This window comes from Acartia tonsa, chromosome 13, assembly GCF_053477335.1.
Source record: "Acartia tonsa isolate MP-2025a chromosome 13, ASM5347733v1, whole genome shotgun sequence".
NCBI classification, from domain to species: Eukaryota; Metazoa; Arthropoda; class Copepoda; order Calanoida; family Acartiidae; genus Acartia; species Acartia tonsa.
In genome coordinates, this window is record NC_137272.1 from 35,573,145 (window position 1) to 35,595,334 (window position 22,190).

Below are 22,190 nucleotides of genomic sequence, written 5' to 3' on the forward strand. Positions count from 1 at the left end.
TACTTACTAAATAAACAAAACAAAAAACACCTGTCAACGTCATTAAAAATCACTTTTTATTTATGTTAAACAGTGTTGAAAGTTGAAATGCTACGACAGACTGAACAACCCAAACAAAATTTACTTGTACCTTAAAGCGAAGCTTTTCTATAATTAGGGTCGGTCCGTCAGTCCGTAATGGTTAGCTCTTTTCGTTAATTAAGGCATGTTAGAATTGTCCTATCGTTTTCAAACTTTTCACGGTGATTCCTGTAGTAGTTAGGTACGATTTAGAAAGCGTAGCATTACTATAATCATTACCAGAATGTCCGTACGTCCATTTTAAACATGTTGATTTTTAACTACTTTAACAGCATATTTTATGTGATATAATTATTCGATTGATCTGATTGGAATACTGATTTCTAGGACAACAAAGTACAATGATATAAGCGAAGCATCTCTATAATCAAGTCTTACAGATGTAAGTATGTCCTTAAACATTATTCTGTATTGAAGCCGCTGTTTAACGTATTTACTTTAATTTTTTTTCTCGAAATTATACATTTACATTCTGATTATTCAGCTCTGACACACTACAAGTGTTAATGTGCGTTTGTTCTTTCATTTCAAAGCTTCGCTTTTATGGATGTTGTCATCCTTGTTTAAAAAAAGAAAAACCTATGATAAAAGTTTCAATATTGAATTAACATAGAGAAACGTGTTTATATTTTATACAAATAAAAAGGCTAAAATTTTTGCTACTTTTTAAATATTTATTATTTAGCTGTTTTGTGCTACAGACCTTTGTTTGTGTTTTATGTACATACTGTATGTCAAAAGATACAATAATAATGAACCAACATAGGGTGTAGTTGGAAATTAAAACTTGTAGGGCGTGGTTGGAAATTAAAACTTGTAGGGTGAGGTGAGATTAATGCCAATTTGGAGATGCGATCCCCAAATTTAAAAATTCTTTGAACGTACGAACAAGACTTTCACAGAAATGCTTCGCATCTAGTCCACTTACCTATGTTTACTATAAATTTTACACCATACAAAAGTTGAATCTAAATATTTGATTGACATGCCATGGTAATTATCGAGCGCAACTCAGGCACAAGATACAATTACTCTAGCTAGCCCTAAGGCACTTTTTATATGCTTTTAAGTATTTATTAGCCTATCTTTACCAATATAATACCTTATATGGGTAACGCTAGCCTAATCATGGTAAACTGTATGTGATTGATTATTGTTATATGCTTATTAAAACATTATGTTTATTGTTAAAGCAACCATGTAACCATTTTGTGCTAGTATGTATGCCTACAACCATAGTTTGATTTACGTCACAAATTTAACATACAAACACTTTATTAAACAGACAAGGGCTTAGATCCTTATTAATAGTTGTTGTTATAACTTGCACTTCTTAAAATATCTCAGTTATTTATTGACTCTCTAACCATCAAGTTCTTCTGGCTTTAAAGGTAATGACTTAGTTGTTTGGCATGCATTGTAGTTTAAATTTAGGACCCTCAGTACTTAGCATAAATTGAGCTTGGGCCTTATGCTAGAGATCCAACACTTAGCACAATTCAATGCTTTGGACTTGGGGCACTTTTCTGTCCTACACTACTTATGATTATTATCACTTATCCTGTAAATACTTTCATACTTAACTTATTCACTTGTAATGTAAATACACTTTATAAAACCATCTTCCTTCTTGAGTGCTTGCTTAATATACTTATATGATATAGATCGAATACCATAACCAGCCATTTATTCTTAGTTTAAAGCAATATAATACCTTGCGTGGGTCTTTGTTGAGCTACCATGGGCTCAATCAAATTCGTATTATACTTGTGGGAATAGAGGGAAAAGCATTCTAAATTGACGAACCGACGATGAGAATGTCTATGTGTATTGCAGTAAAAGTGGGATTTTTAGTAGTACTCATAGAAGAGCGATCTCCATACCATAATATTGGACAAGCGCCCCATTCGCACTACCAAATTTTTTCTCCTTAGATATTTAAAGTTAGATAATTTGAACTTTTTGGTGTGTAGATTTTAGCAAAAAAAAGTTACTCTAAAATTCGGAATGTCATCTGTCTGCCTGTTTTTATTTATAATTTTTGGATTCCCTAAAAAAACGGCGGCCCAACAACAATATGTCTTAAACTGTTTTTAACCTATTTTTGAATGGGGGGTCAAAAATATACTAGGACACCTATAGAATCAGACTGCAGAGCCCAAATTTGAATTAAGTCCCCAGTAAACTTTTTTTGGGGGATTTAAAAATTAATTTTTAGTGTTGCTGTAATCATTTTGACCGAAGCAAAAGCTTTTTTTTTACTAATATTGTGGCTTACAGAACATTTTTATATAATTCACTTTATATTGATACAATAAAAAACATTACTCTGTTCATTGGAAATATTTTTTTTTCCAAAACAATTAATTTCATTGAAAAATCTAACATTTACAATAAAACAAATAATTCTGAAATCTAACCAATAAGAAGTCTTGTTTTATATAATTCTTTACAATTCAAAAAAAGAGTGTTTTCACAAAGTGACTTATTTCCAATGTAGTTAAATATTTTTTATTTAATTAAAATGAAAAGAATAAAAACCGTACACATAAAAGATACATACATTTTAAAATTATTTTAAAAGATAAGTTTGAATAATCTTATTTTATAACACATTTGTATATGTGACAAAAATAAATTTGTTGTATTGCATAAACATTTGTTGTCATTTAACCCTTAACAGCCATTTTTTATGTTTTTAAAATAAGTGAGAGAACACAAACATGTTAATGTTAATTTGTTGATATATTATAAAGAATTAACTTTTTAATGAATTTTTATAGTAAAATCATAAGGCCTAATTTTACTCTATACCAGAATACAATATTTATGAAGCAAAACACTCTAAAAGCTACGAATTTTACCCAAATAAAAAAAAGACCTTTTGCTCGGATCAAAATGATCACGGCAACAGTAAAAATTAATATTTAAATCCCCCCAAAAAAGTTTATTGGGGACTTAATTCAAATTTAGGCTCTGCAGTCTCATTCTACTGGTGTCATAGTATATTTTTTATATACGTTTCAAAAATAGGTTAAAAACAGTTTAAACAACTCAGAGGAATAATTGTTCGTTTGGATGACTAAAAAACATACTTTTGAAAGTGGAGCTAAAATTAGATTATTTTTATCCCTAGACAATTATCAATAAGAACTTTCTCTTTACAAAGTATTTTTATTAAATAACTCAAGATAAAAAATCCTCCAAATAAAAAAAGTAACTGGGAGTTGTTGACAATGGTGTCACAGAAATAAGATAATGCACATGTATTCAATTATATCTACAAAAATTGTTTACAGCGTTTTTTAAAAATAAAGCCTAAAATCAAAAAAAAACGGATTTTAATACAACAAATAGAATAAGTGTAGATGACGAAATATTTGTAGCATATGTTGGCGTTATCCAAAGAAGGGGTAGGAAATGCCAGAAAAAAAATAAATCTAAACCATCCTCGACTTGGAATTTTTAAAAAATAACAAAAAACATCTGGGAGCTGTGTAAAGATTCCCATAAATGAAAAAAAACAATTTGTTCAGTAGAGAGAGATAAAAAAAACCTTACAAACTTATAAATGGATATGACCCCGAGGAAAAAATTCCTCACCCCCCCCCCTCACCCCTCAATCAGAAAAAATCTTATATTTTTTATAACAAAAATAAAAGTAGCAAAGCTGTTTGAAAATCTAAGGACTATCAATGCTTAACAGGCACTTTACGTGAAAGCACCAATTATCTATAATACAAAGTAGCTTGATGTCTGTCCGACTGTCTGTCTGTCTGTCTGTCCGTCTGTCTGTCCGTCTGTCCCTTAAGATCTTGGTAACCACTGAACCGATCGGATTCTACTCTTCAGGGTATATACCTATTGGTCCTGTGGTGGTTTTAAGCTATTTTCCAAACAAAAAATTCCCCCCAATTTTTAAAAAGAATTTGCTGAAGATTTCAATGGTCCTTTTACGAATTTCGCCTTAATTTTTTTTAAAATTACCTCTTGGGGCAAAGCCCCTAGAGGCTAGGGGCGAAGCCGCTAGTAAATTTTATATTAGAATGGTCTGTGTTTATCATTAACAGATTTCAGCATTTTATTCTGCATAAAAAGAAAACAGTCAAAAAGTGAGATAAACAAGGATGACAACAGCCATAAGTAGCGAAGCACAAAAAATTGTGGATGGGAATACGTACAAGTAGATTTAAAGTGTATTTATTAAATCAAGAACAGATTTATTGGAGAAAATAAACACGAAACCTTGTTTTATTTTGTATGGTGAAGACGGTTAAAGTAAATTACATACTAGATGCACATAACAATGGGAAAAAATATTTTGAAACTGTTAATGCAAAAAAGTTTTAAAATTGGACCAAAAATGCCAAAGATATGGGGAAATATGTAAAACATATAAAAATAGCCAAAAAAGGCAGTCTGACCGCCATTGTTGTTTTCTTCAAACGACAGGAAATTTAATTTTGATATCTTTAACTGAAAAAATTTCGAAAATCGGACCATAAACACCAAAGATATGGGGAAAATATAATATAGCCTAAAACCTGCTAAAAAGCAGTCCGACCGCCATTGATGTCTTATAGTTAATTGTGCTCCTTAATGAAGTTTCAGCCTTCTACCTTTTATAGGAGCCGAGAAAATCACGTTTCCCCCAATTCATTAATTACGGACGGGCGGACATTGTGAATTATAGAGTATCTTTGCTACTAAAAAATGCAACAAAACAAACTACTGTTGACTGAGACACCTAAAAAACAAAGGATGACAACATCCATAAAAGCAAAGCTCTAAAATCAGAAGGAACGACAAAAAAAACAATAATTCTTGTAGAGTGTCAGAATTTAATTTGCAGAACATTAATTTTTTATTCTAAACGAAATTGTACATAAATTTGTTGCATAATTTCGTAAATATAGGATACAATAAAAGATACAAAGTTTGAAATTATAAAGTTCTTTTAAAGCGAAGTTACAAGATCTTAGTGGACAAAAGTACAGACAGACCGGCATTATGCTAACTATGTTGTATGATCGTTATTTTAAAAAATAAATTTTTTCAAAAATCTTCGAAATAATAATTAAAAATCTACTAAAGTAAGTAATATCTTCTTATTCATAGTTTATTTTATGTTGCAGGGAGGTAAATGTTTTTAAATCCAGACCTCACCGTGTCAAAACTAATGATGTTAAAATTGTATCTGCTGCTTTTTTGTTAGTACCTTGGAATCTATCACAAAGGTATGTTAAATTCATTTAGTTAAATAAAATTTTGTAAATGAAATTTTATCTATAAATATAAAGCTTTGTGTTTTTATAAAATTTCATTGTATTATAGAGAGCTTTGAACTATCAACTGAAAATTATAAGATTCCAGTTTTTTTTAGCCCAGAGTACTGAAGTTTTTTTTACCTATTTGATACCACCCTCCTAAAAGAAATCGCCCCTTGAAAAAAATATCCCCTCCCCCCAAACAATTATTTTTCTATTACTTTTTTTTAACAAAAAATTAAATACAGTGCAGTGGGCATACTTCCCCCCTCCTTCCCGACAAAATTGGTAGTTGGAAAAGTGTTTAAATTTTTTTTTTTGAAACATTAATATTTTGTAAAAAATAAATCTCCCAAAATATTTTGACAAAATCATCTAATTGTTTGTAAAAAAATCTTTTAATTTCTTTTTAAAAGTGAGAAACTTAATAGTTAGAGTTAAAATTAAAATGAATAACCTTAAGGATCTATAAGAAATTTAAAATGTTATAAATAAATAGTGATTTTATTACAATAGAGAATAGTTCCAGTTTGTATGTTTGACCGGGTTGTTATCGGCAAAGCTTCTTTATAAGTGATTATATCTGTCTGATTGTCCTTTAATATAGCAAAACTCCTTCTCTGTTACTTCCTTTCTTTCTCTCTCTCACACAAACACTTTCTTTCTTTCTCTCTATCTATTTTTCTTTTCATTCTCTCTCTCTCTCTCTCTTTACGTATGATTTTATTATTTCGAAAAGCTTAGATACAATTGGAAATACTCTTTCTTGTTGTTACATACTTTCCTACATACAGAGTTAGGGAATAAAAACCTACTAGAACACAATAAGCTAACCAAAATCTTATTTAAGAAAAAAAAGAAAATTTTGAAATATTTTATTTATAAAAATATTGTATTTTCTCTAGATCTATATTGAGGTTGTATAAATATGCAAAATAGATAGCGTTACACACATCCATAATAAACAGACAGAGTAAGGGAAACCAAAACACTTTTTTAAAATCAAAAATTGAATAATATATTTTTAATTTTCAGATAATTTGATCTTGCTGTAAAAATGTCATTATTCCAGTTATTAGGCGGCTACCGGCCCTTTTTCCAAATAAAAAGATGCCTTATTGACAACACTACATTTAGACTACATTATCAGGTTGCAGTTATTCTTATTTTTTTATGTTATCCTTAGGGATGGTTTTAACATAATTTAAATTTTTTCTCAAATTAGTGTTATCCCCCAAAGTGCCATATGGAGCTCTGAACTCCCCTTGTTTAAAATAACAATATTAATAATTTGTCGTCAATTTAGCTTGCTGATATGGACCTCATTCATAGGCCTTTAGTTACGGGAAAGGATGGGGTAAAGGGGATGGATCGTATCGTAAATTTAGGCAACTTCAAGTATCACTTTATCAGAGCTAGTACATGAAAATCTGGTGCAACATCCAATATAGTAATGTATCGATTATTTTAGTATACCTTCGCCATACTACTAGTTTGCAGTGTATTGACAACTGCCAAGCAATATTGGGGAGATCCAATAGACTGTGTTGTAGAAGGAGTTCCTGCAGGTACAATTATGTTTTATACTTTTTCAAAAATGGAGCAAACTAAGCTTTCCATTGACTGTTCTAAGTACACAAATTAGCCCAAGTTGACACCCACCCCAATTTTTAACTTTATTTTTAAAAATAAAAACAAATATTTTTTTTTTTTGGGGGGGGGGGGATTTCTCTTGAGAGGGTGGTACCCTCTTTAAAAATTGTCAAAACCTTCCAGGATGAGAAGCTACACTGTAAAGGAGAATCCTACTGGTTCTGCATTTAGTAAGAATCTTCAGGACAGATAGACAACCTGTTACTTTTGAAAAAGAATGAAATATCTTTAATATGATTGTTGTTTTTAGGTGTATTCAAGACTTATTGCTGGATTCATGGAACTTTTACTCTGCCTGCACAATTAACAGGTCACAATATTTCTTTGCTTTCCTCCATCTGTCTGTCTGTATCTATAAATGTCAGTAATGGAGAAAGCTCAAAGTGTCATGTGTGACGTCTTAAAAATACGTTTATAAAAGAGGGATGAGAGGAGAAATGGGAAAGGACACCCCTAAAAAAAGTAAGGATTTTTATGACGTCACACATGACACTTTGAGCTTTCTTTCAGTATTGAAGTTGCTCTAACACTGACTTGTACTCACATAATACTTTTTTCTTTGAATAAAATATATATAAAAAAAATATGGGGGCTATCACAAAAAGTACACTCTAGGAAGCAATAATTACCCCCCCCCCCCCCCCCACATCTCATTATTTTGAAATTAATTATAAAATTGGAGGGAGGGTGTGGCTAGTTTTGTTCATTTGTTTATTACTTTATGTCAGGTTAGGTTAAGTTATGATTGGTGTTGGGTATCCCAGAAGGAATATGGCACCGCAGGTATAGGCCCCGAAGTTTTAGGGCCTCCCGTAGGGGTTAGAAATAGGAAAATACTAATCCCCTCGCCTCCCTACTCTAATCCATTGCCAGTTTATTGGTCTAATCTTCAATCATCTGAACCCCCAGAATTTCTTTAGAGCCATATGAAATCTGCGCATGGATATTATTGACTGACAAACTATTCAATTATGCTTACCCTAGGTCGTATGGGACATGACTACGCCCATCCAGGAGTTGGACCCTATCCTGTCACCCCTGGACATGATTATGGACTTGTTAAGGTACATTGGTGCTAGTTTTAAATTCTAAGGGAACTTTAGGTTGTGGGAGGGAGACAGACACCACAAAGACATCCTGTTATTTTTATATAAGGATATACAGGGTGCGGCACATAAATCGAGACATTTTGTAATTTTTAAAGAAATGAACATAAAATCGTCAATTTTAACGATTTTATTGAATTTTAAAAACTGGGAAGCAAAATAGGTATATGACTAGTAGATTATTCAATAAAATCGCCGCCAGCCTCAATCACCGCCTCTACCGGCCTCCTCAACCGCCGGCAGGTCCAGGTCAAAATGTACCTGTCCAAGCTGGCGTAGTTCTCCTTGATAGTGGCAATGAGGGAGGTCTTTGTGGTATGTGCACGTCTATTGGTGCATGCTTCAAAGTAGCCCTAGACCCAAAAGTCCATTGAATTAAGATCGGGCTGCTGGGAGGCCACATTTCCTTAGGAACATGAGTAACCGCCAAATTGACAAAATCCATGTTTTTGCTCTCATTTGGGCTAGGATTTAGCTACAGTGGACTTTAAAATGCTTGTCTCGATGAGCTTAAGACACACAAAAAATGGGTTTTGGGTCAAATTTCCAACTCCTTCCCTGTCGGGCCTTACTGTTTGTGATTTCTTAAGGCTCAAAATCTTGAAAAATCGACCTCATTTCGGCTAGGATTGAGCTAAAATGGATTTAAACACGGCAAAATGTGTGTCTCAATGAGCCTAAATTTTGGGTCAAGATTCCAACTCCTTCCCTGTCGGACCCTACGTTTTGTGATTTTGCGCATTAAACCACCGGCGCAATTGGAATCTGCCTTGTTGAACATATGCGCGGCCAGCTCGGCGTACACGTCTATCTTCGTCCAAAGATTTTTTTGTGCTAAAAGGTCATTACCTAAGCTTTCTATAGTGGGGTCAAACGTCCTGATTGGTCAAGTAGTTTTCGCGCCATGGCCGTTTAAAAAATGTCGCGATTTATGTGCCGCACCCTGTACATGAAGCAGGGTGTGTGTGTTCATATTGAAAGACTTTGCTTAATGCTGGATGGTTGGTTTCTCTTAACGGGGAAGCTTTTTGCATGCTTTGGGGCTGAGTTTACTGTTAGTATTCTGTTACTTTGGATGTCTGTAGCTTGAGATCTCGCTAATCACTCGACCGCTATGGTCTCTTTTACATCAAACTTTGTATAGGTCATGAGAAGATTTTTATCTATTTTGTTTCTCAAGAGAAATCTCCTTTTATAACCACCCCCCCTTTCCTCCCTATTCAAATAATTTTCTCTTTTCTCTAGGGGCACTTGTATTGTATATCATATATAACATTTTATTTATATCCTCGTTAAACACACAGATATTGACGAATAGTTTTATTTAATCTTGTAAACAAATTATTATAGCATCGTATTATATCCAGCTTTCTACGAATATAAAAATGTACAATCATAAGATTAAAAGTTAAAACCAGTTTTTTTTAGCCCCGAGGTGCCAAAGATAGCTATTTATAATACGATGCGAGAAATAACTATTCCTGCTTTTGAGCTGTGTGTTTTTCTATGGATATTCTCTTTTCAACACTATTGTTGTGTATTATCCTTATAATAAAGTAATAGGACGTCTGTCTGTTTGTACCGAAGGATCTCGCTTACCGATGAGGTTCTCCTTTACAGGGCAGATTCTCATAGGTCCTGGGAAGGTTTCTCGACTCCTCCCCTTCTCAAGTACCCCTAGAGGCCTCTAGGGGCCTGGCCGCTAGTTCTAAATAAGTTAACAGTATGATAATTTAGGTAACCAAAGATGGAGATGAGATAAGACATGCCTGGTACCAATGGGTGGCTTTTGTTCTATTCTTCCAGGTTGGTGTACCCTAGCGGTTTATTTTAGTACTAAAATCTTTCTCACAAACCATAGTGGTGAAGCAGCTTGTAGTGTCTCCAAAAAAATGGACAACATCTGACGTCAATCGGGATAGTTCGACAAAGCGTTGTAACATTTGTCCCCTGTTCAGAAGACACTTTTACAAGCTTTTATGTTTAAACTAAAATCTAAGCTTTTTATTTCTAAAGTTACAGTTTAATGTTTGTCTATTATTATATCTAATAATTTTTATGATTGAAATGAAAAATCCTAGCGATTAATAATGAAACTAATACTTAAGGCCTTGCTGTGCTATTTTCCTCATTTTATCTGGGAGAACTGGGAAGGGGGAAAACTTGGAATGTTACTTCAGGTAAGGATCTACCAGTAGCGTAGCTACTCCATAACAAAGACATCTAGGTACCTCTGTCCTTTAAATTTAAGAGATATAGTATCGTATATGTAATTAAATTTAGTATCAGTTATTTGAACAATTTATGGGACACCCTAGTTTTTTATTCTTGGAGAGGGAAGGGGGGGGGGGACTTTAATTGTGATTCAACTTTAGTGGATGAGAGTAATTAATTCTTAGTTTTTTATCTGTAAAATTACTAACTTCATCTGATTTGTACAATTGGCTTGTGGAGAGCCACCACGGTGCAATTAATAATTTAGGATTTGAATGGTTATGTATTAGAAGACGAAGCAGAAATAACAATTAATAAAAGGTAATTTTTTCATTAGAAATGAACAAGAACATCATTATTTCTAAGTACGTGGCACAATATTGATATATAGGTTATGAAATATCTAGCTTATAACAATTCTTAAAACTGTTAAAAAGGATTTTTAACCATCAATTGATTAGTTCGAAAAAATATTTGGTACCTAATTTTCTGTTATTTAGGGGGGCCTTTTTATGTGCCCCTTAAATATTATATTTTTATTTTGCTTGTTGGTTATGTAAAGAACAGTAAAAATATATAGGAAAAATCACGCAACCTTTCAAGTCACAAATTTGAAATATTTGATATTTAGGAAATTGGTGGTGAATTATCTGACAAGGACGCTACATACACATAACATTTATGTTGCAAAGTAAGTAAACTAGGAGTATTTAGTAAAGTATCGTAGCTACTCTTGAATAATGATTGTCTTATGTCAATAACTGTCCGATTTTTGGTCAAAACCTTCAATATTTTGTATTTTCTTTAATTAAAATTTAAAATTACCGTTCATCTTATATACATAATAAACTGTTTAACAGTTTACCAATGTTCTAAAAATGTATAAAATTGCTTTTTGTTTGATTCTGCCTAATACCAAAAATTGACTTGTAATGTAGCTACGCAACTTTAAATATGATTTTTATTTTTAGATTTATTTTCTGTGAAATACTGAATATTGGAAATATATTGGGTAAGTTTTGATCTAGTTCTTCCTCACATTCAGGGGTGCAGAAGGGGGTTAATTCACCTCTCTATAGATACCCATTGAATTTGGTTTAACTAGAGGGGTGCCAAAAAGTGTAACGAGGGGAGTCAAAATTTTCGTTGTAGCTTTTATTTCCAAATAAAAATAAACGTCGTACAATATTAATTATCAATGATAGGCCAGTATACATTATAATTGAGTAATGGTAAAATGTATACTTGTCTTCCTAGCATTCAGGGGTGCATAAGGGGCTGTCGGGGGTTATGTTCACCTCCCTATAGATCCCCATTGAATTTGGTTTAAGGGGGGTGTCAAAAAGTGTAACGAGGGGAGTCAAAATTTTCCAAGCAGCTTATATTGCCTAATAAAAAATTACGTCATACAATATTAATTACCAATAATAGGCCAGTATACAATATACATTATAATTGGCCAATGGTAAAATGTATCGTGTATACTTGCCTGTCATTGATCATTTGTTTTGTTTGACGTCATTTTTATTAAGCACTAACCTAAGATATTTTCTCGTATTCATTTGAATCCGGTGGATAGGAACCGGTTCTCATGAATACGAAAAAACTATGTCTAGCATCGTATTATATCCAGTTTTCTACGAATATAGAAATGTACAACCATAAGATAAAAACTATTTTTATAGCCGGTGCCTTCGGCACCACGGGGCTAAAAAAAACTAGTTTTAATCTTATAATTGTACATTCTATATCCGCGGAAAGCCGTTTATAATACGATACGAGAAATAACTATATAGTATGGCTTAGAAACCGATTAATATTCGCTGGATTAGAAACGATTTTAAGTATAATTATACGTCGGCAAGAGTTGATTTTATTAGGATATCTGGTCTGTGTCGGTCGTGGTGTCCGGTCAAAGTCGGTTGGGTAGCAACAAAATTAAAAAAAAATCTAAATAAATCGTAATTTCTACATTATGACTATTGTGTATAAGGTAGAAACCTAACATTTTTTTGGTTAATACTTAGATATCAATTAAAAAAATACTACCAGTTTTGTTTGCCACGAGTGGGCATCGGAATTAATCTAATACTTTGTTTTTTTACTATCCGCGGAAAGATGTCTATATTAAGATGTATTTAGATGTTACATAGGAAAATTTATAGAAAAGATTAAGAAGACATTAATAGTCTGATATTAATTTGACAATCAGTACTTTTCATTCAATAGCAAAGATTCAGCCGTCGAAAACTATTTTTATTAAAAAGAATGAATTTTAAATTTTTTTCATTGAGGAATTTTTCAAGAATGAAATCTAATCTGTACACAGATTGGATAGGGGAATTTATTCTTAAATGTTTACTGTCAGACGGAATACCTTATTAATAATACATAGACGTTGAAGGGTGGGGGTAAAGGGGTATTTACCACCCTCAAAATTTTTAAGATGCATTTGTTCCCGCCCCCTACATATCTTAGATACCTCTCATTTTACCCTCATAAAAAATCTTGGACGTCCCTGTAATAATACCTATATATTTATTTTAACCATTAAGAACATCCAACCATTTTATTGTAAGACTTTTTCTGGAAGTCCTAATTTAAGGAAATATGTAAGTATGTACTAAATACATATGATGTAAAAGTAAAAACAAAGCTTTTCAGAACATTATTATCCAATTATATAAAGTAGCAAGGTTTTTTTTGTATGTAGCGAAGGATCTCGCTAACCGGTGAACCTAAATAGTTCTCTTTTACTGTAAAACCTCTTATAGATCCAGGGATGGTTTATATCTATATTTGGAGAGGGTATCTCCAACCTCCCAAGAGAAATCACCCTGGAAAACTTCCTACCCTAAATTTTTTAGTCCTTTGCTTTTTAAACTTTAAATTTAAAAAGGTGTGGCACACCCATCCCCCCCCCCCTCCCTTACTTGCCCCTAGAGTCTTCAAGGGAGTGTAGCCGCGCGCTACTATTATTTATTGGCTCAACTTTTGTTAATTTTCAATTTAACATTTATTGTCTTTTCCTTTAAGATCTTTAATTTCAAAACTTTCAAACAATTTTATTCTAGAAGAATTATTCCCTTTTGTACGGTACTATTTTAGCATTTTATTTAACGTAGAAAATTTTTTAGTAATCATAAATATTTTTAAGATTTTCTATTTTATGAAAAATATTTTGCGCACTTAACTTTTATTTTCATTGTCAAGAGATTATTTTTATCTTCATTGCTAAATGTTGACAAAACATTCCATAATAATACAAAGAACCAGGCAGTCATGGGACATTTAGCTCTTTATTACACTAGTACTCAAAGTTTTATGGTTACTTTTTCTTATTGGTTGGCTTAACAACTTTGGGGACTTTTATTGAATTTTGATTGGTTGATAAATTAAGTTATATGTCTAAACGTTTAAGCCACTCTTATGTAATCTACAGAAGGGGTAATTTTGTGTAAAAGTATTTTGGATGTACATCGATTAGTGCTCGATAGGCACTTCGTGGGAAAACACCTATTTTTCTTAGGTTTTTTTTTAACTGTGGACATTCCTTTACTGCAACCATTTTCCAACTCAAAAGGCAGAATATTACGTACATATTGTCATATTTTATAGGACAAATGTTCCTTATGGATTATTTTCTCGGGGGAGAATTTTCAATGTATGGGTTTGATGTTGTTAGAATTACAGGATTAGAGGTATTTTTTTTATATCCACTGCAGTTAGAACGGTTCTCAGTACTACAAAATTATCATCTTATTACAGAAAATCTTCCACGAAAATTGAAATAAAAATCATACAAATTAGTTTTGTTAGGTACGGGCAAACAAAACTCGTTTGAATCCAATGATTTTTTATTTTAATTTTCGCGGAAAGCTGTCTTTATTACGATGCGATAAATAAATATTAGAGTATTTTTTACGTAAGTCCGATATACCAATCCTTTTATATAAAGTAGTAAGCATTTTTCTGTATGTAGCGAAGGATCTCGCTAACTACTGAACTGATATGGTTCTCCTCCACAGTGAAGCTTCTTTAAGGTCCTGGGGTGGTTTTAGGCTATTTTTGCCCTTCCATATCCCTTTGAATATAGAGCACCTAGATGCTTGGGGCGCAGCCGCTAGTTTTTATATATAATTTAAAACCTAAAATATCTAATTCTAAAATATTTTTACTAAGGACCAAGAACGCGTAGATCCGATGGCGAAAGTGTTCCCCAAGGTTTCTAAATGTACCTTCCATAGGTATGGACCCTCTGGTACCATTGGAAACCATGATGGACTCTGTATTCTACCGATTAATATCATCAATGAAAAGGAATATTATAAACAACTATCAAAATACTTATTTAACATATGCTTAACTGACAACATTAACAGGATGTTTGTCTGTCTGTTTGTATATTATTACCAAATGCATCTCGCTAACCACTTGACTAATGTGGTTCTCTTTGAAAAATAATGTCTTTACTTTTCTATTTAAACTGAAATGTAAAGTGAGTGATCTCGCTAACCACTTGACTAATGTGGTTCTCTTTGAAAAATAATGTCTTTACTTTTCTATTTAAACTGAAATGTAAAGTGAGTGATTACCCCCACCACCCCCCCCCCCCCCCCAATCTTCCTAGAGGCATTTTAAGGGCGCTGCCGCCAAAATATATATTTAGCAGCATTACTGACAGAGGAAAGAACAGACATACTTAGTTTCATATACAGTAGCTTCGCTATTTTAGCATACATATTGTTTATATTAAAATAAAATTCATCAGATCTACATATTTCTTTGGTTTTGGTTCCTGGGACTAATCTGTTGGACCACGCTATACTTTGGTTTTAGAATTATCACAATTTTTTCTTTGTAAGTAATAGATGAATTTTAACTTAGATCTTACACCAGATTTTCATGTTCTCTAATAAAGTAAAACACGCAGCGGGCTAAATTAACGATTCTCCCATTTTCTCAAGACCTTTTAACCACCATCGAACATACCTTGATGGCCCTGTCTAACAAAACTGGGATAGATTTTTATAATTTTTTCTTCTTCAAGGAAAATTGTCGGATATTACGTGCGATGCAATCCATGGTTTTTCAGTATGGCTTAAAGTTGTATTGGAAAAATACTTCTCCAATTTTATTATTTTAGGAGATTAAGGTTTCTGATATTCCGTAGAGCAACCTCAAATAACAAAGATGATTTGAGCTATGGTAACTATTCTTCTATAAATTCTGACTTGTAAAAGGTCTATTAATGGGGGTGGGTACCATTATCCTCCCAAGAGAAATTCATCTAGAAAAAAATCTAAAAAAGTTTTGATTCGAAAGAACGTCTTCTTTTTTATGGTTGAATTTACTAAAGGGACGTACGACGCTCTTAATTTTTTAAAATATGTTGAAGTTAAAATGAAAATGTACATTGAACAATCACACCTTTTTACAAATTTAAAGTCGAAAGGACAGTTTTAACATATCTAAATAACATATCAGAGCTATCAGTAAGAAACGAAGATACTCTAAATGTGGAAAAGTTTCGTAAACCATAAAAAGTCAAACACAATCAAACACTATTCTTAAGTCTAAAATACAAAAAATGAATTTAACACAAATCCAAGACTTAGGATTAAGAATATACAATTAACCAGTTAAATTAATCCTCTATATAATCAAATTACAGACATTTTAAAATATAAATCATAAAACCAATACCAGTTTTTTTTCGACTGGCCCATCAGGTCTAAAAAAATTATCTAATTTTGCATTAAAAATCCACGGAAAGCTGTCTATAATACGGTGCTTAAAATAACTATCTACGTTTGTTCCTCAATATCTCATTAACCACTGACAAGTCATATATATTTTAGTGATAACAAAGCTGTGGTTTGGTGACTGGTTTATTCTGATGCAACTCAGCGAGAATATGAATCCTCTCATTTTTCATGATCTTATCATTGATCTCAAAACTAGGTAACTGCCAACTGGTTCTTTCACATAGAAAACATTAAAAAAATAATTTTAAAAATATGGAAAAAAACGAATCTTCATTGGAATCGATAAAACTATCGGGTAAAGTCCCTTTCGTGAAAACGCCTCTTAAGGGGCATTTAGTCGTATTTTCACAATAGCTTTTGATAGGTTAGTTTAGGTTAGGTTAGGTGATGTGTATTTAAGTGATTGCCCCGTAGGGTTAGAGCCTCCCGCATGGGTTAGAAATAGGAGAAAAGCTCTTTGATGAGAGGCTTTGTCACAAAAGAGACTATACCCAAACGTTCTATTGCTATTGTTAATGTCTCAACTACTAACAATAAACATTACCTCAAATATTTTAAAATTTGTTTAGGTTTGAAGAATTAGATTCTCCTGAGAGCGTAAACACCAGGTAAAAACCAGTACATTTTTCATTTGATTGTATATTACTTTAGTTCAGGTTAGGTTAGGTTATATTGGGTACGGGTTAGCCCCTCAGAGTTAGGTCACCTCAGCTATGATGCAGAAAATAGGTATTGGAAGAAACACCCCCTTTTTCAATTCATCAAAAAATAAGGGGGAGGTGTTTTCATTGCTCGACATATAATTTGATTGTTAATACAAAATTGTTTTAAATTAATACATCTATGATACAAAGTAGAATGATGTCTGTCCGTCCGTCTGTCTGTCCATCTGTCTTACTTTTGACGTTTCTTTGGAACCCAGTAAAAGTGTCTGACTATGACGTCAGAAAAAATTAATAATTAACCAATGAGAGACCGCTATATATTTTACCATTGGTCAATTACAGTGAATACTGGCTTCTCATTGGTTAATTGTTATTTTTTTCTGACGTCATAGTTCGACACTTTTACGAGGTTCGTTTCTTTGTTGTAAAATTTGTCGAACATTTAGAGTATTAAAAAAATATTACGCAGATTATAAAACACATGACAAATATAGGGGGGTTAGGGTTGGACTTCCCATCACGTCATGGGGCGAAACCGCTAGTTTCTATTAAAGTATTAAGAGTATTAATGATTCGTTTAGTTTTTAGGACGAGAGATGATGATTCTAACAATGAGAATCAGAATACACCTTTACCCTTTAATTGCAGATTTTAAAACTTAAAACTTCATAATTGTCTCAGGTTAGATATCCTGAAAAAATTCTTATTAATTTTCTTTGACAAAACTGACCTAAAAATGTACTTCATTGAATTATTATCAAATACTTTTTTAGCTTGTCATTGCTGCGGCGCTACTTATGAATATAATTGTTAATCAGGGAGGGAGGGGACATTTGGCTGTTTATTACACATGTCCCCAAAGTTTTATAATGTCTTATTTGTTGGCTCTTTAGGGACTTTTATTGAATTTTGATTGGTTGGTTCCTTAGGTTGGGTGTTTAACCGTTTCCATAACTTATAAGAAGGGGATATTTTGTGTATCATTACTTGGGATGTACATCAATTTATCTGCAATTGGGTTATCCCTTTAGGATCCTGATTGTTGATAATAATCTATATTTTGTAGGATAAAATTCAATGTTTTTCGCTGCTATGTGAGAAGAAGTTCCTTGTTGACAAAATTAATTATGTGTCTAAGTTTGTTTATGGATTTAAAATTTTCGTATGTAAACATTTATGCAGTTTTCTAGTTTATTCATTTTACTTCTATATTGACATTTATTTCAACTATGACATTTATTTCAACTATTAATAAAGATATATAATTTAAATGTTAAAAGTATTTTAAACATATGTATTATTATGTATTATTAATTGAGTTCTAATAAAAATTTCAAAGTTTCAGGTAAAACCCTTTACCCCTCAGAACTTTTAAGTTTATGGATCAGTTTGCGCTTGTGATAAAGAAGGATAGTTTAGGCTGTTGTAGTAGCTAAATGCACATGCATTTTATAAGTAGATATAGTTTTTAAGTAGATATGCTTTATCTTGGACTTAATATTTAAAATGCATACTATTGAAATGATTCTAGGTTCGTGGGGGCAGTAAAAAAACAAAGTTTATTTATTACATGTATATTTACAAGCTTATTATCTACATATAAACAATAAACATAATTAAAATAATAAATGGCACCTTAACAAAAACATAATTATAGGTAAATAAAACAATTATATTATAGCAATTTAGATAAAAAAGTTTTATCAGGTAAATTTTATTATTTTAAAAGAAAACTTCACATTTGTATTTAGAAGTATTTTTTTAACAGTATAGATTAAATTTGTTGTATTCTAATTAATCTAAAAGAATCTATTAGCTTAATGGCATATTTCAAATGTAAAAGTAAACATATTTGAAACTTAAGCATAAAGTATTATTTTATTGCATTATTGTAATAATTAATAATAATGTATACAGTATAGCTATTGTAATTATGGCATACCCTGTTCATGAAAAAACAACTAATTTTCACTATTTTCTAATGCTAATTCAATTGTTCATATCTTATCAAAAGTTAATATCTAAAACAAATAAGCTGACTAAAAGTCCTAATTAGTTAATATGGCTAATTATTGTTTTTCATTATTTTAACACTTTCTATTTCCCGCGCATTTTCTGAATTTGAGCATTCTCTAATAATGCCGCGCACTCTTCTTAGATATGACACTAATGTCGTCTTCGCCTTACTCTTTCTTCATAATCATCTGCATCGTCATATTCCTCCTCCCCACCATCCTCCTCATCATCATAATCATAGAGGAAGTTGCATTCCCGCCCAGAGAAAAAGCAGAAATCTGCGCAGAAGTCAAATGACTTAGAGTCTTTTTCAACGTCTTTGCAAATTGTTTCAATCATGTCACTGCACTGTTTCTCACCCTCAATGGTTCCCTGCAATATAAATTCTAGCTTTAGAAATGAACAATAATCAAGAATAGATATATGGTCATTGAAAGCTCAAAATAAAGTCTAAGAAATTATTTTTGAAATTTAAAGCTTTTTTGGTTTTAATATTAGGAGAAAAATAAAATTTCTTCAACTGCATTTTATTAAAACAAGGATGACAACATCTATAAGTAACAAATAAGCATACGATATGAACAAACGGACAAAGCAAATCACATAGGAGATATTCAGTGCATATCAAAGAAGAGAAAAAGAAAAACTCAAGGAAAATTACGGAACCATTAAAAAATCAGGTTTAGGTCTTGTGAAGCATGACCGAGAGACAGAGGAACAAAACAATGTATAGACTAGATTCACATATATCAAAGAAATCTGCATTAAAAATTTCAGCTTTCTATCTTCAATAGCAACTGAGAAAATCGTAAAGTTAAATATAGTGTAGCTTGGCTTCTAAAAAATCTGGCATTACCTTTCTAACCATATCATCAAACATCTCCTTAGCCTGTGCTTCTCCTTCGGCCACTCTCTAAAATAAGATTAATATTCATTTAAAACATCAATAAAGCGATGCTCTAAATTGCTAGTAGCAAAACCTTATACTAATTTGTGAGTCTAAACCGTGTTGTACAAAAATTAGTTGAAAAATTGTATAAAATACAGGATACTGTTTAAGGACATATTTATATTTTTAGAACTTGAATGTAGAGATGCATAACTTAAAATATTGAATTTGAACCTTTTTGTCATAGAAATTATTATCTCTAAAACTGATGAATATGATAATTATAAGACAATTATCTTATATTTTCTTATATTTGCCGCGGATGGATAGACTGTAGGATGCCAACAAACCTTGCTGGATTGTCAATATCCAGGTACAAAACTGACCAAAATTCATGATTTTAACAAAGCATTTACACATTACATCAGTAGGATAACACTATAAAATAAAGGGGCCTTAAAAGGTTACCTGTATGATATAAAAAAACATTTGTTGTTTCATCTATATTCTCTTAAGGGCTTTGGTCTAAACCATTTTGGAATAACTTAATACTTTAAAAATACACATTCAAAAAATAAAAATACCTTCTGAAATTCAATTTCTGCCTTTGCTCGTTCTGTTTCGGTGATATTCTGAAGAAAATTTAAGATTATTTATCTTTAATTTTTTAATAGTTATTTCACACATCGTATTATAAACAGCTTTACGCGTATATAGAATGTACACTTATAAGATTAAAACCAGTTTTTTAGCCCCGAGGTGCCGAAGGGCTAAAAAAACTGGTTTTAATCTTATGATTGTACATTTTCATATTCGTAGAAAGCTGGATATAATACGATGCTCGACATAGTTTTTTTGTATGGATGAGAACCGGTTCCTATCCACCGGATTCGAATGAATACGAGAAAAATATATTAAATATTAGCCCTATCTTCAAACCTGTGAATCCCTTTTTTTTAAATTTAACGCTTTACGCCATGGTTTTAAGCCCTAAGTTTTTACAAATCAAAAAACTTTCTGTCATTTTACCAGGGACATGAATATAAACTAATATGGACCGATGATGATAAACAAAATTGCCCCTTTTGTAGATTACAATTAGTAGTGAAAACGTTTAGACACTCAACTTAAAGAACCAACCAATCACAATTCATTAGAAGTCCCCAAAGTTGTTGATCCAACGAATACGAAAACGTTATTTTAAAACTTTGGGAACTTGTGTAATAAACAACCCAATGTCCCCTCCCTACCTGCATTTCACACCCAAAATAGGAGTTTTTACCCCCCCCCCAAAAAAAAAAAAAACATTTCAAGGGAGATATTAAACCCTCTACCTCCCCATCATGTAAATTTACCTTGAACATTTCCTCCGCCTGTTGTCTGCCCTCTTCTATTCGTCGCTCCAATTCACGTTCGGCCTCCAGTTTACCTTCCTAAAAATAGATATAGGATATACGTGGATATACTGATAGGGGGAAATTTGTCGTCAATTTATCTTGCTATTATAGACCTAATTTATACGTCAGTTTGTGCATCCAGTAGGAAGGAAGGGGATGTGGGGTAAAGGGGACGGATCGTTATTTTAGCCAGCTGGAAGCATAACATTATTAGAGTACATAAAAATCTAGTAGAACATCCAAGTAATAATATATCCAAATCCATATTCCTAAAAAATCATTCAATCAAAGATGTTGATTATTTTCCAAAAAGATGGGCCGCCTTTTATTTCAATGACTATGTAGACATTGTCCACGAAAACGTAAATATAATCCTTAAACAAGGAAAATTTTGTCTAGAATTCGCGTATCAGCAACAAAGTGAATATCCGTATATAGAAGTAACAGAATGTCTGTATGTGTGTGTAGTGAAGGATCTCGTCAATTGCTGGACCGATATATTTCTCTTTTATAGTAAAGATTCTTATATAGCAGATGGAAAGGATTCAACCTATTTTGGAGAAGTGTACCTCCCACCCTTAAAAAAAACTATTTTGGAGGAGTGTACCTCCCACCCTTAAAATGTCTGTAAATCAAATGCGGAAGTGAACGCACACCAGATGAATTACCCATGGAAGTGAAGGGGACAATGAACTATCTTATACTCTAGTCCCCAAAGTCTTATTCGTTTGCTTAATAAATTTAGGGACTTTCATCAAATTTTAATTTGCTGGTTTATTGAGTTGAGTGTCCAATCGTTTCAATCTTTCAACCATTAATTGTAATCTACAGAAGTCGTAATTTTGTGTATTATAAATGGAGATGTATATCTATTTATCGGCCATTGTCTTATCCCTGTAAATTACCTCAACTCTTCTGTTATACTCTTCCTCCGCCATTTTCCTGCCCTCAGTGATATTCGCCGCCAACATCGCCTCCGCCATTTTCCGTCCTTCCGCCAGTCCCTCCTAAAATACACAAGTAGTTGTTTTGCAGGTGACCTCGTGTTCTTTGACGATCACAGAACTCCCCCCTTTAAAAAAAAGGAGGGGGTAGTTTTATTTGTTTGTTTGTTTATTTATTAGGTTCGTAACT

General features: G+C 32.3%; 2 protein-coding genes across 9 annotated transcripts in view; one reads left to right on the plus strand and one right to left on the minus strand.

Moving 5' to 3' along the window:
• The first annotated feature begins 6,387 nt into the window (after positions 1-6,387).
• LOC145303753 (innexin inx2-like) lies at positions 6,388-18,033 on the plus strand. Of its 2 annotated transcripts, none has more exons than XR_013873804.1 (16): positions 6,388-6,498; positions 6,820-6,916; positions 7,252-7,311; positions 7,986-8,065; positions 9,845-9,913; positions 10,216-10,287; positions 10,590-10,642; positions 10,953-11,012; positions 11,293-11,333; positions 13,940-14,022; positions 14,504-14,568; positions 15,468-15,529; positions 16,183-16,285; positions 16,659-16,697; positions 17,336-17,435; positions 17,821-18,033. XR_013873804.1 is itself a non-coding variant. In XM_080145356.1 (16 exons), exons 1-15 carry the CDS (start codon positions 6,406-6,408, stop codon positions 17,407-17,409), a joined length of 1,044 nt encoding a protein of 347 aa, XP_080001482.1. In that variant the 5' UTR covers positions 6,388-6,405; the 3' UTR covers positions 17,410-17,435; positions 17,821-18,033. The 2 variants fall into 2 exon arrangements, 1 of the variants encoding a protein (XP_080001482.1); XM_080145356.1 differs by having other exon boundaries at positions 17,343-17,435.
• A 279-nt stretch (positions 18,034-18,312) lies between these two features.
• Positions 18,313-22,190, minus strand: part of LOC145304150 (uncharacterized) — a 125,121-nt gene continuing 121,243 nt past the window's right edge. For 6 of the 7 annotated variants that reach the window (XM_080145913.1, XM_080145917.1, XM_080145918.1 and 3 more), the window contains 5 exons: positions 21,962-22,063; positions 21,015-21,092; positions 20,244-20,291; positions 19,627-19,683; positions 18,528-19,142 (listed from right to left, as the gene is read on the minus strand). In XM_080145913.1, the coding sequence (XP_080002039.1) occupies positions 18,921-19,142; positions 19,627-19,683; positions 20,244-20,291; positions 21,015-21,092; positions 21,962-22,063 (507 nt within the window). In that variant the 3' untranslated portion in view covers positions 18,528-18,920. Of the gene's footprint in view, positions 19,143-19,626; positions 19,684-20,243; positions 20,292-21,014; positions 21,093-21,961; positions 22,064-22,190 lie in introns of all 7 variants that reach the window. The other variant, XM_080145912.1, reaches the window with a different exon arrangement.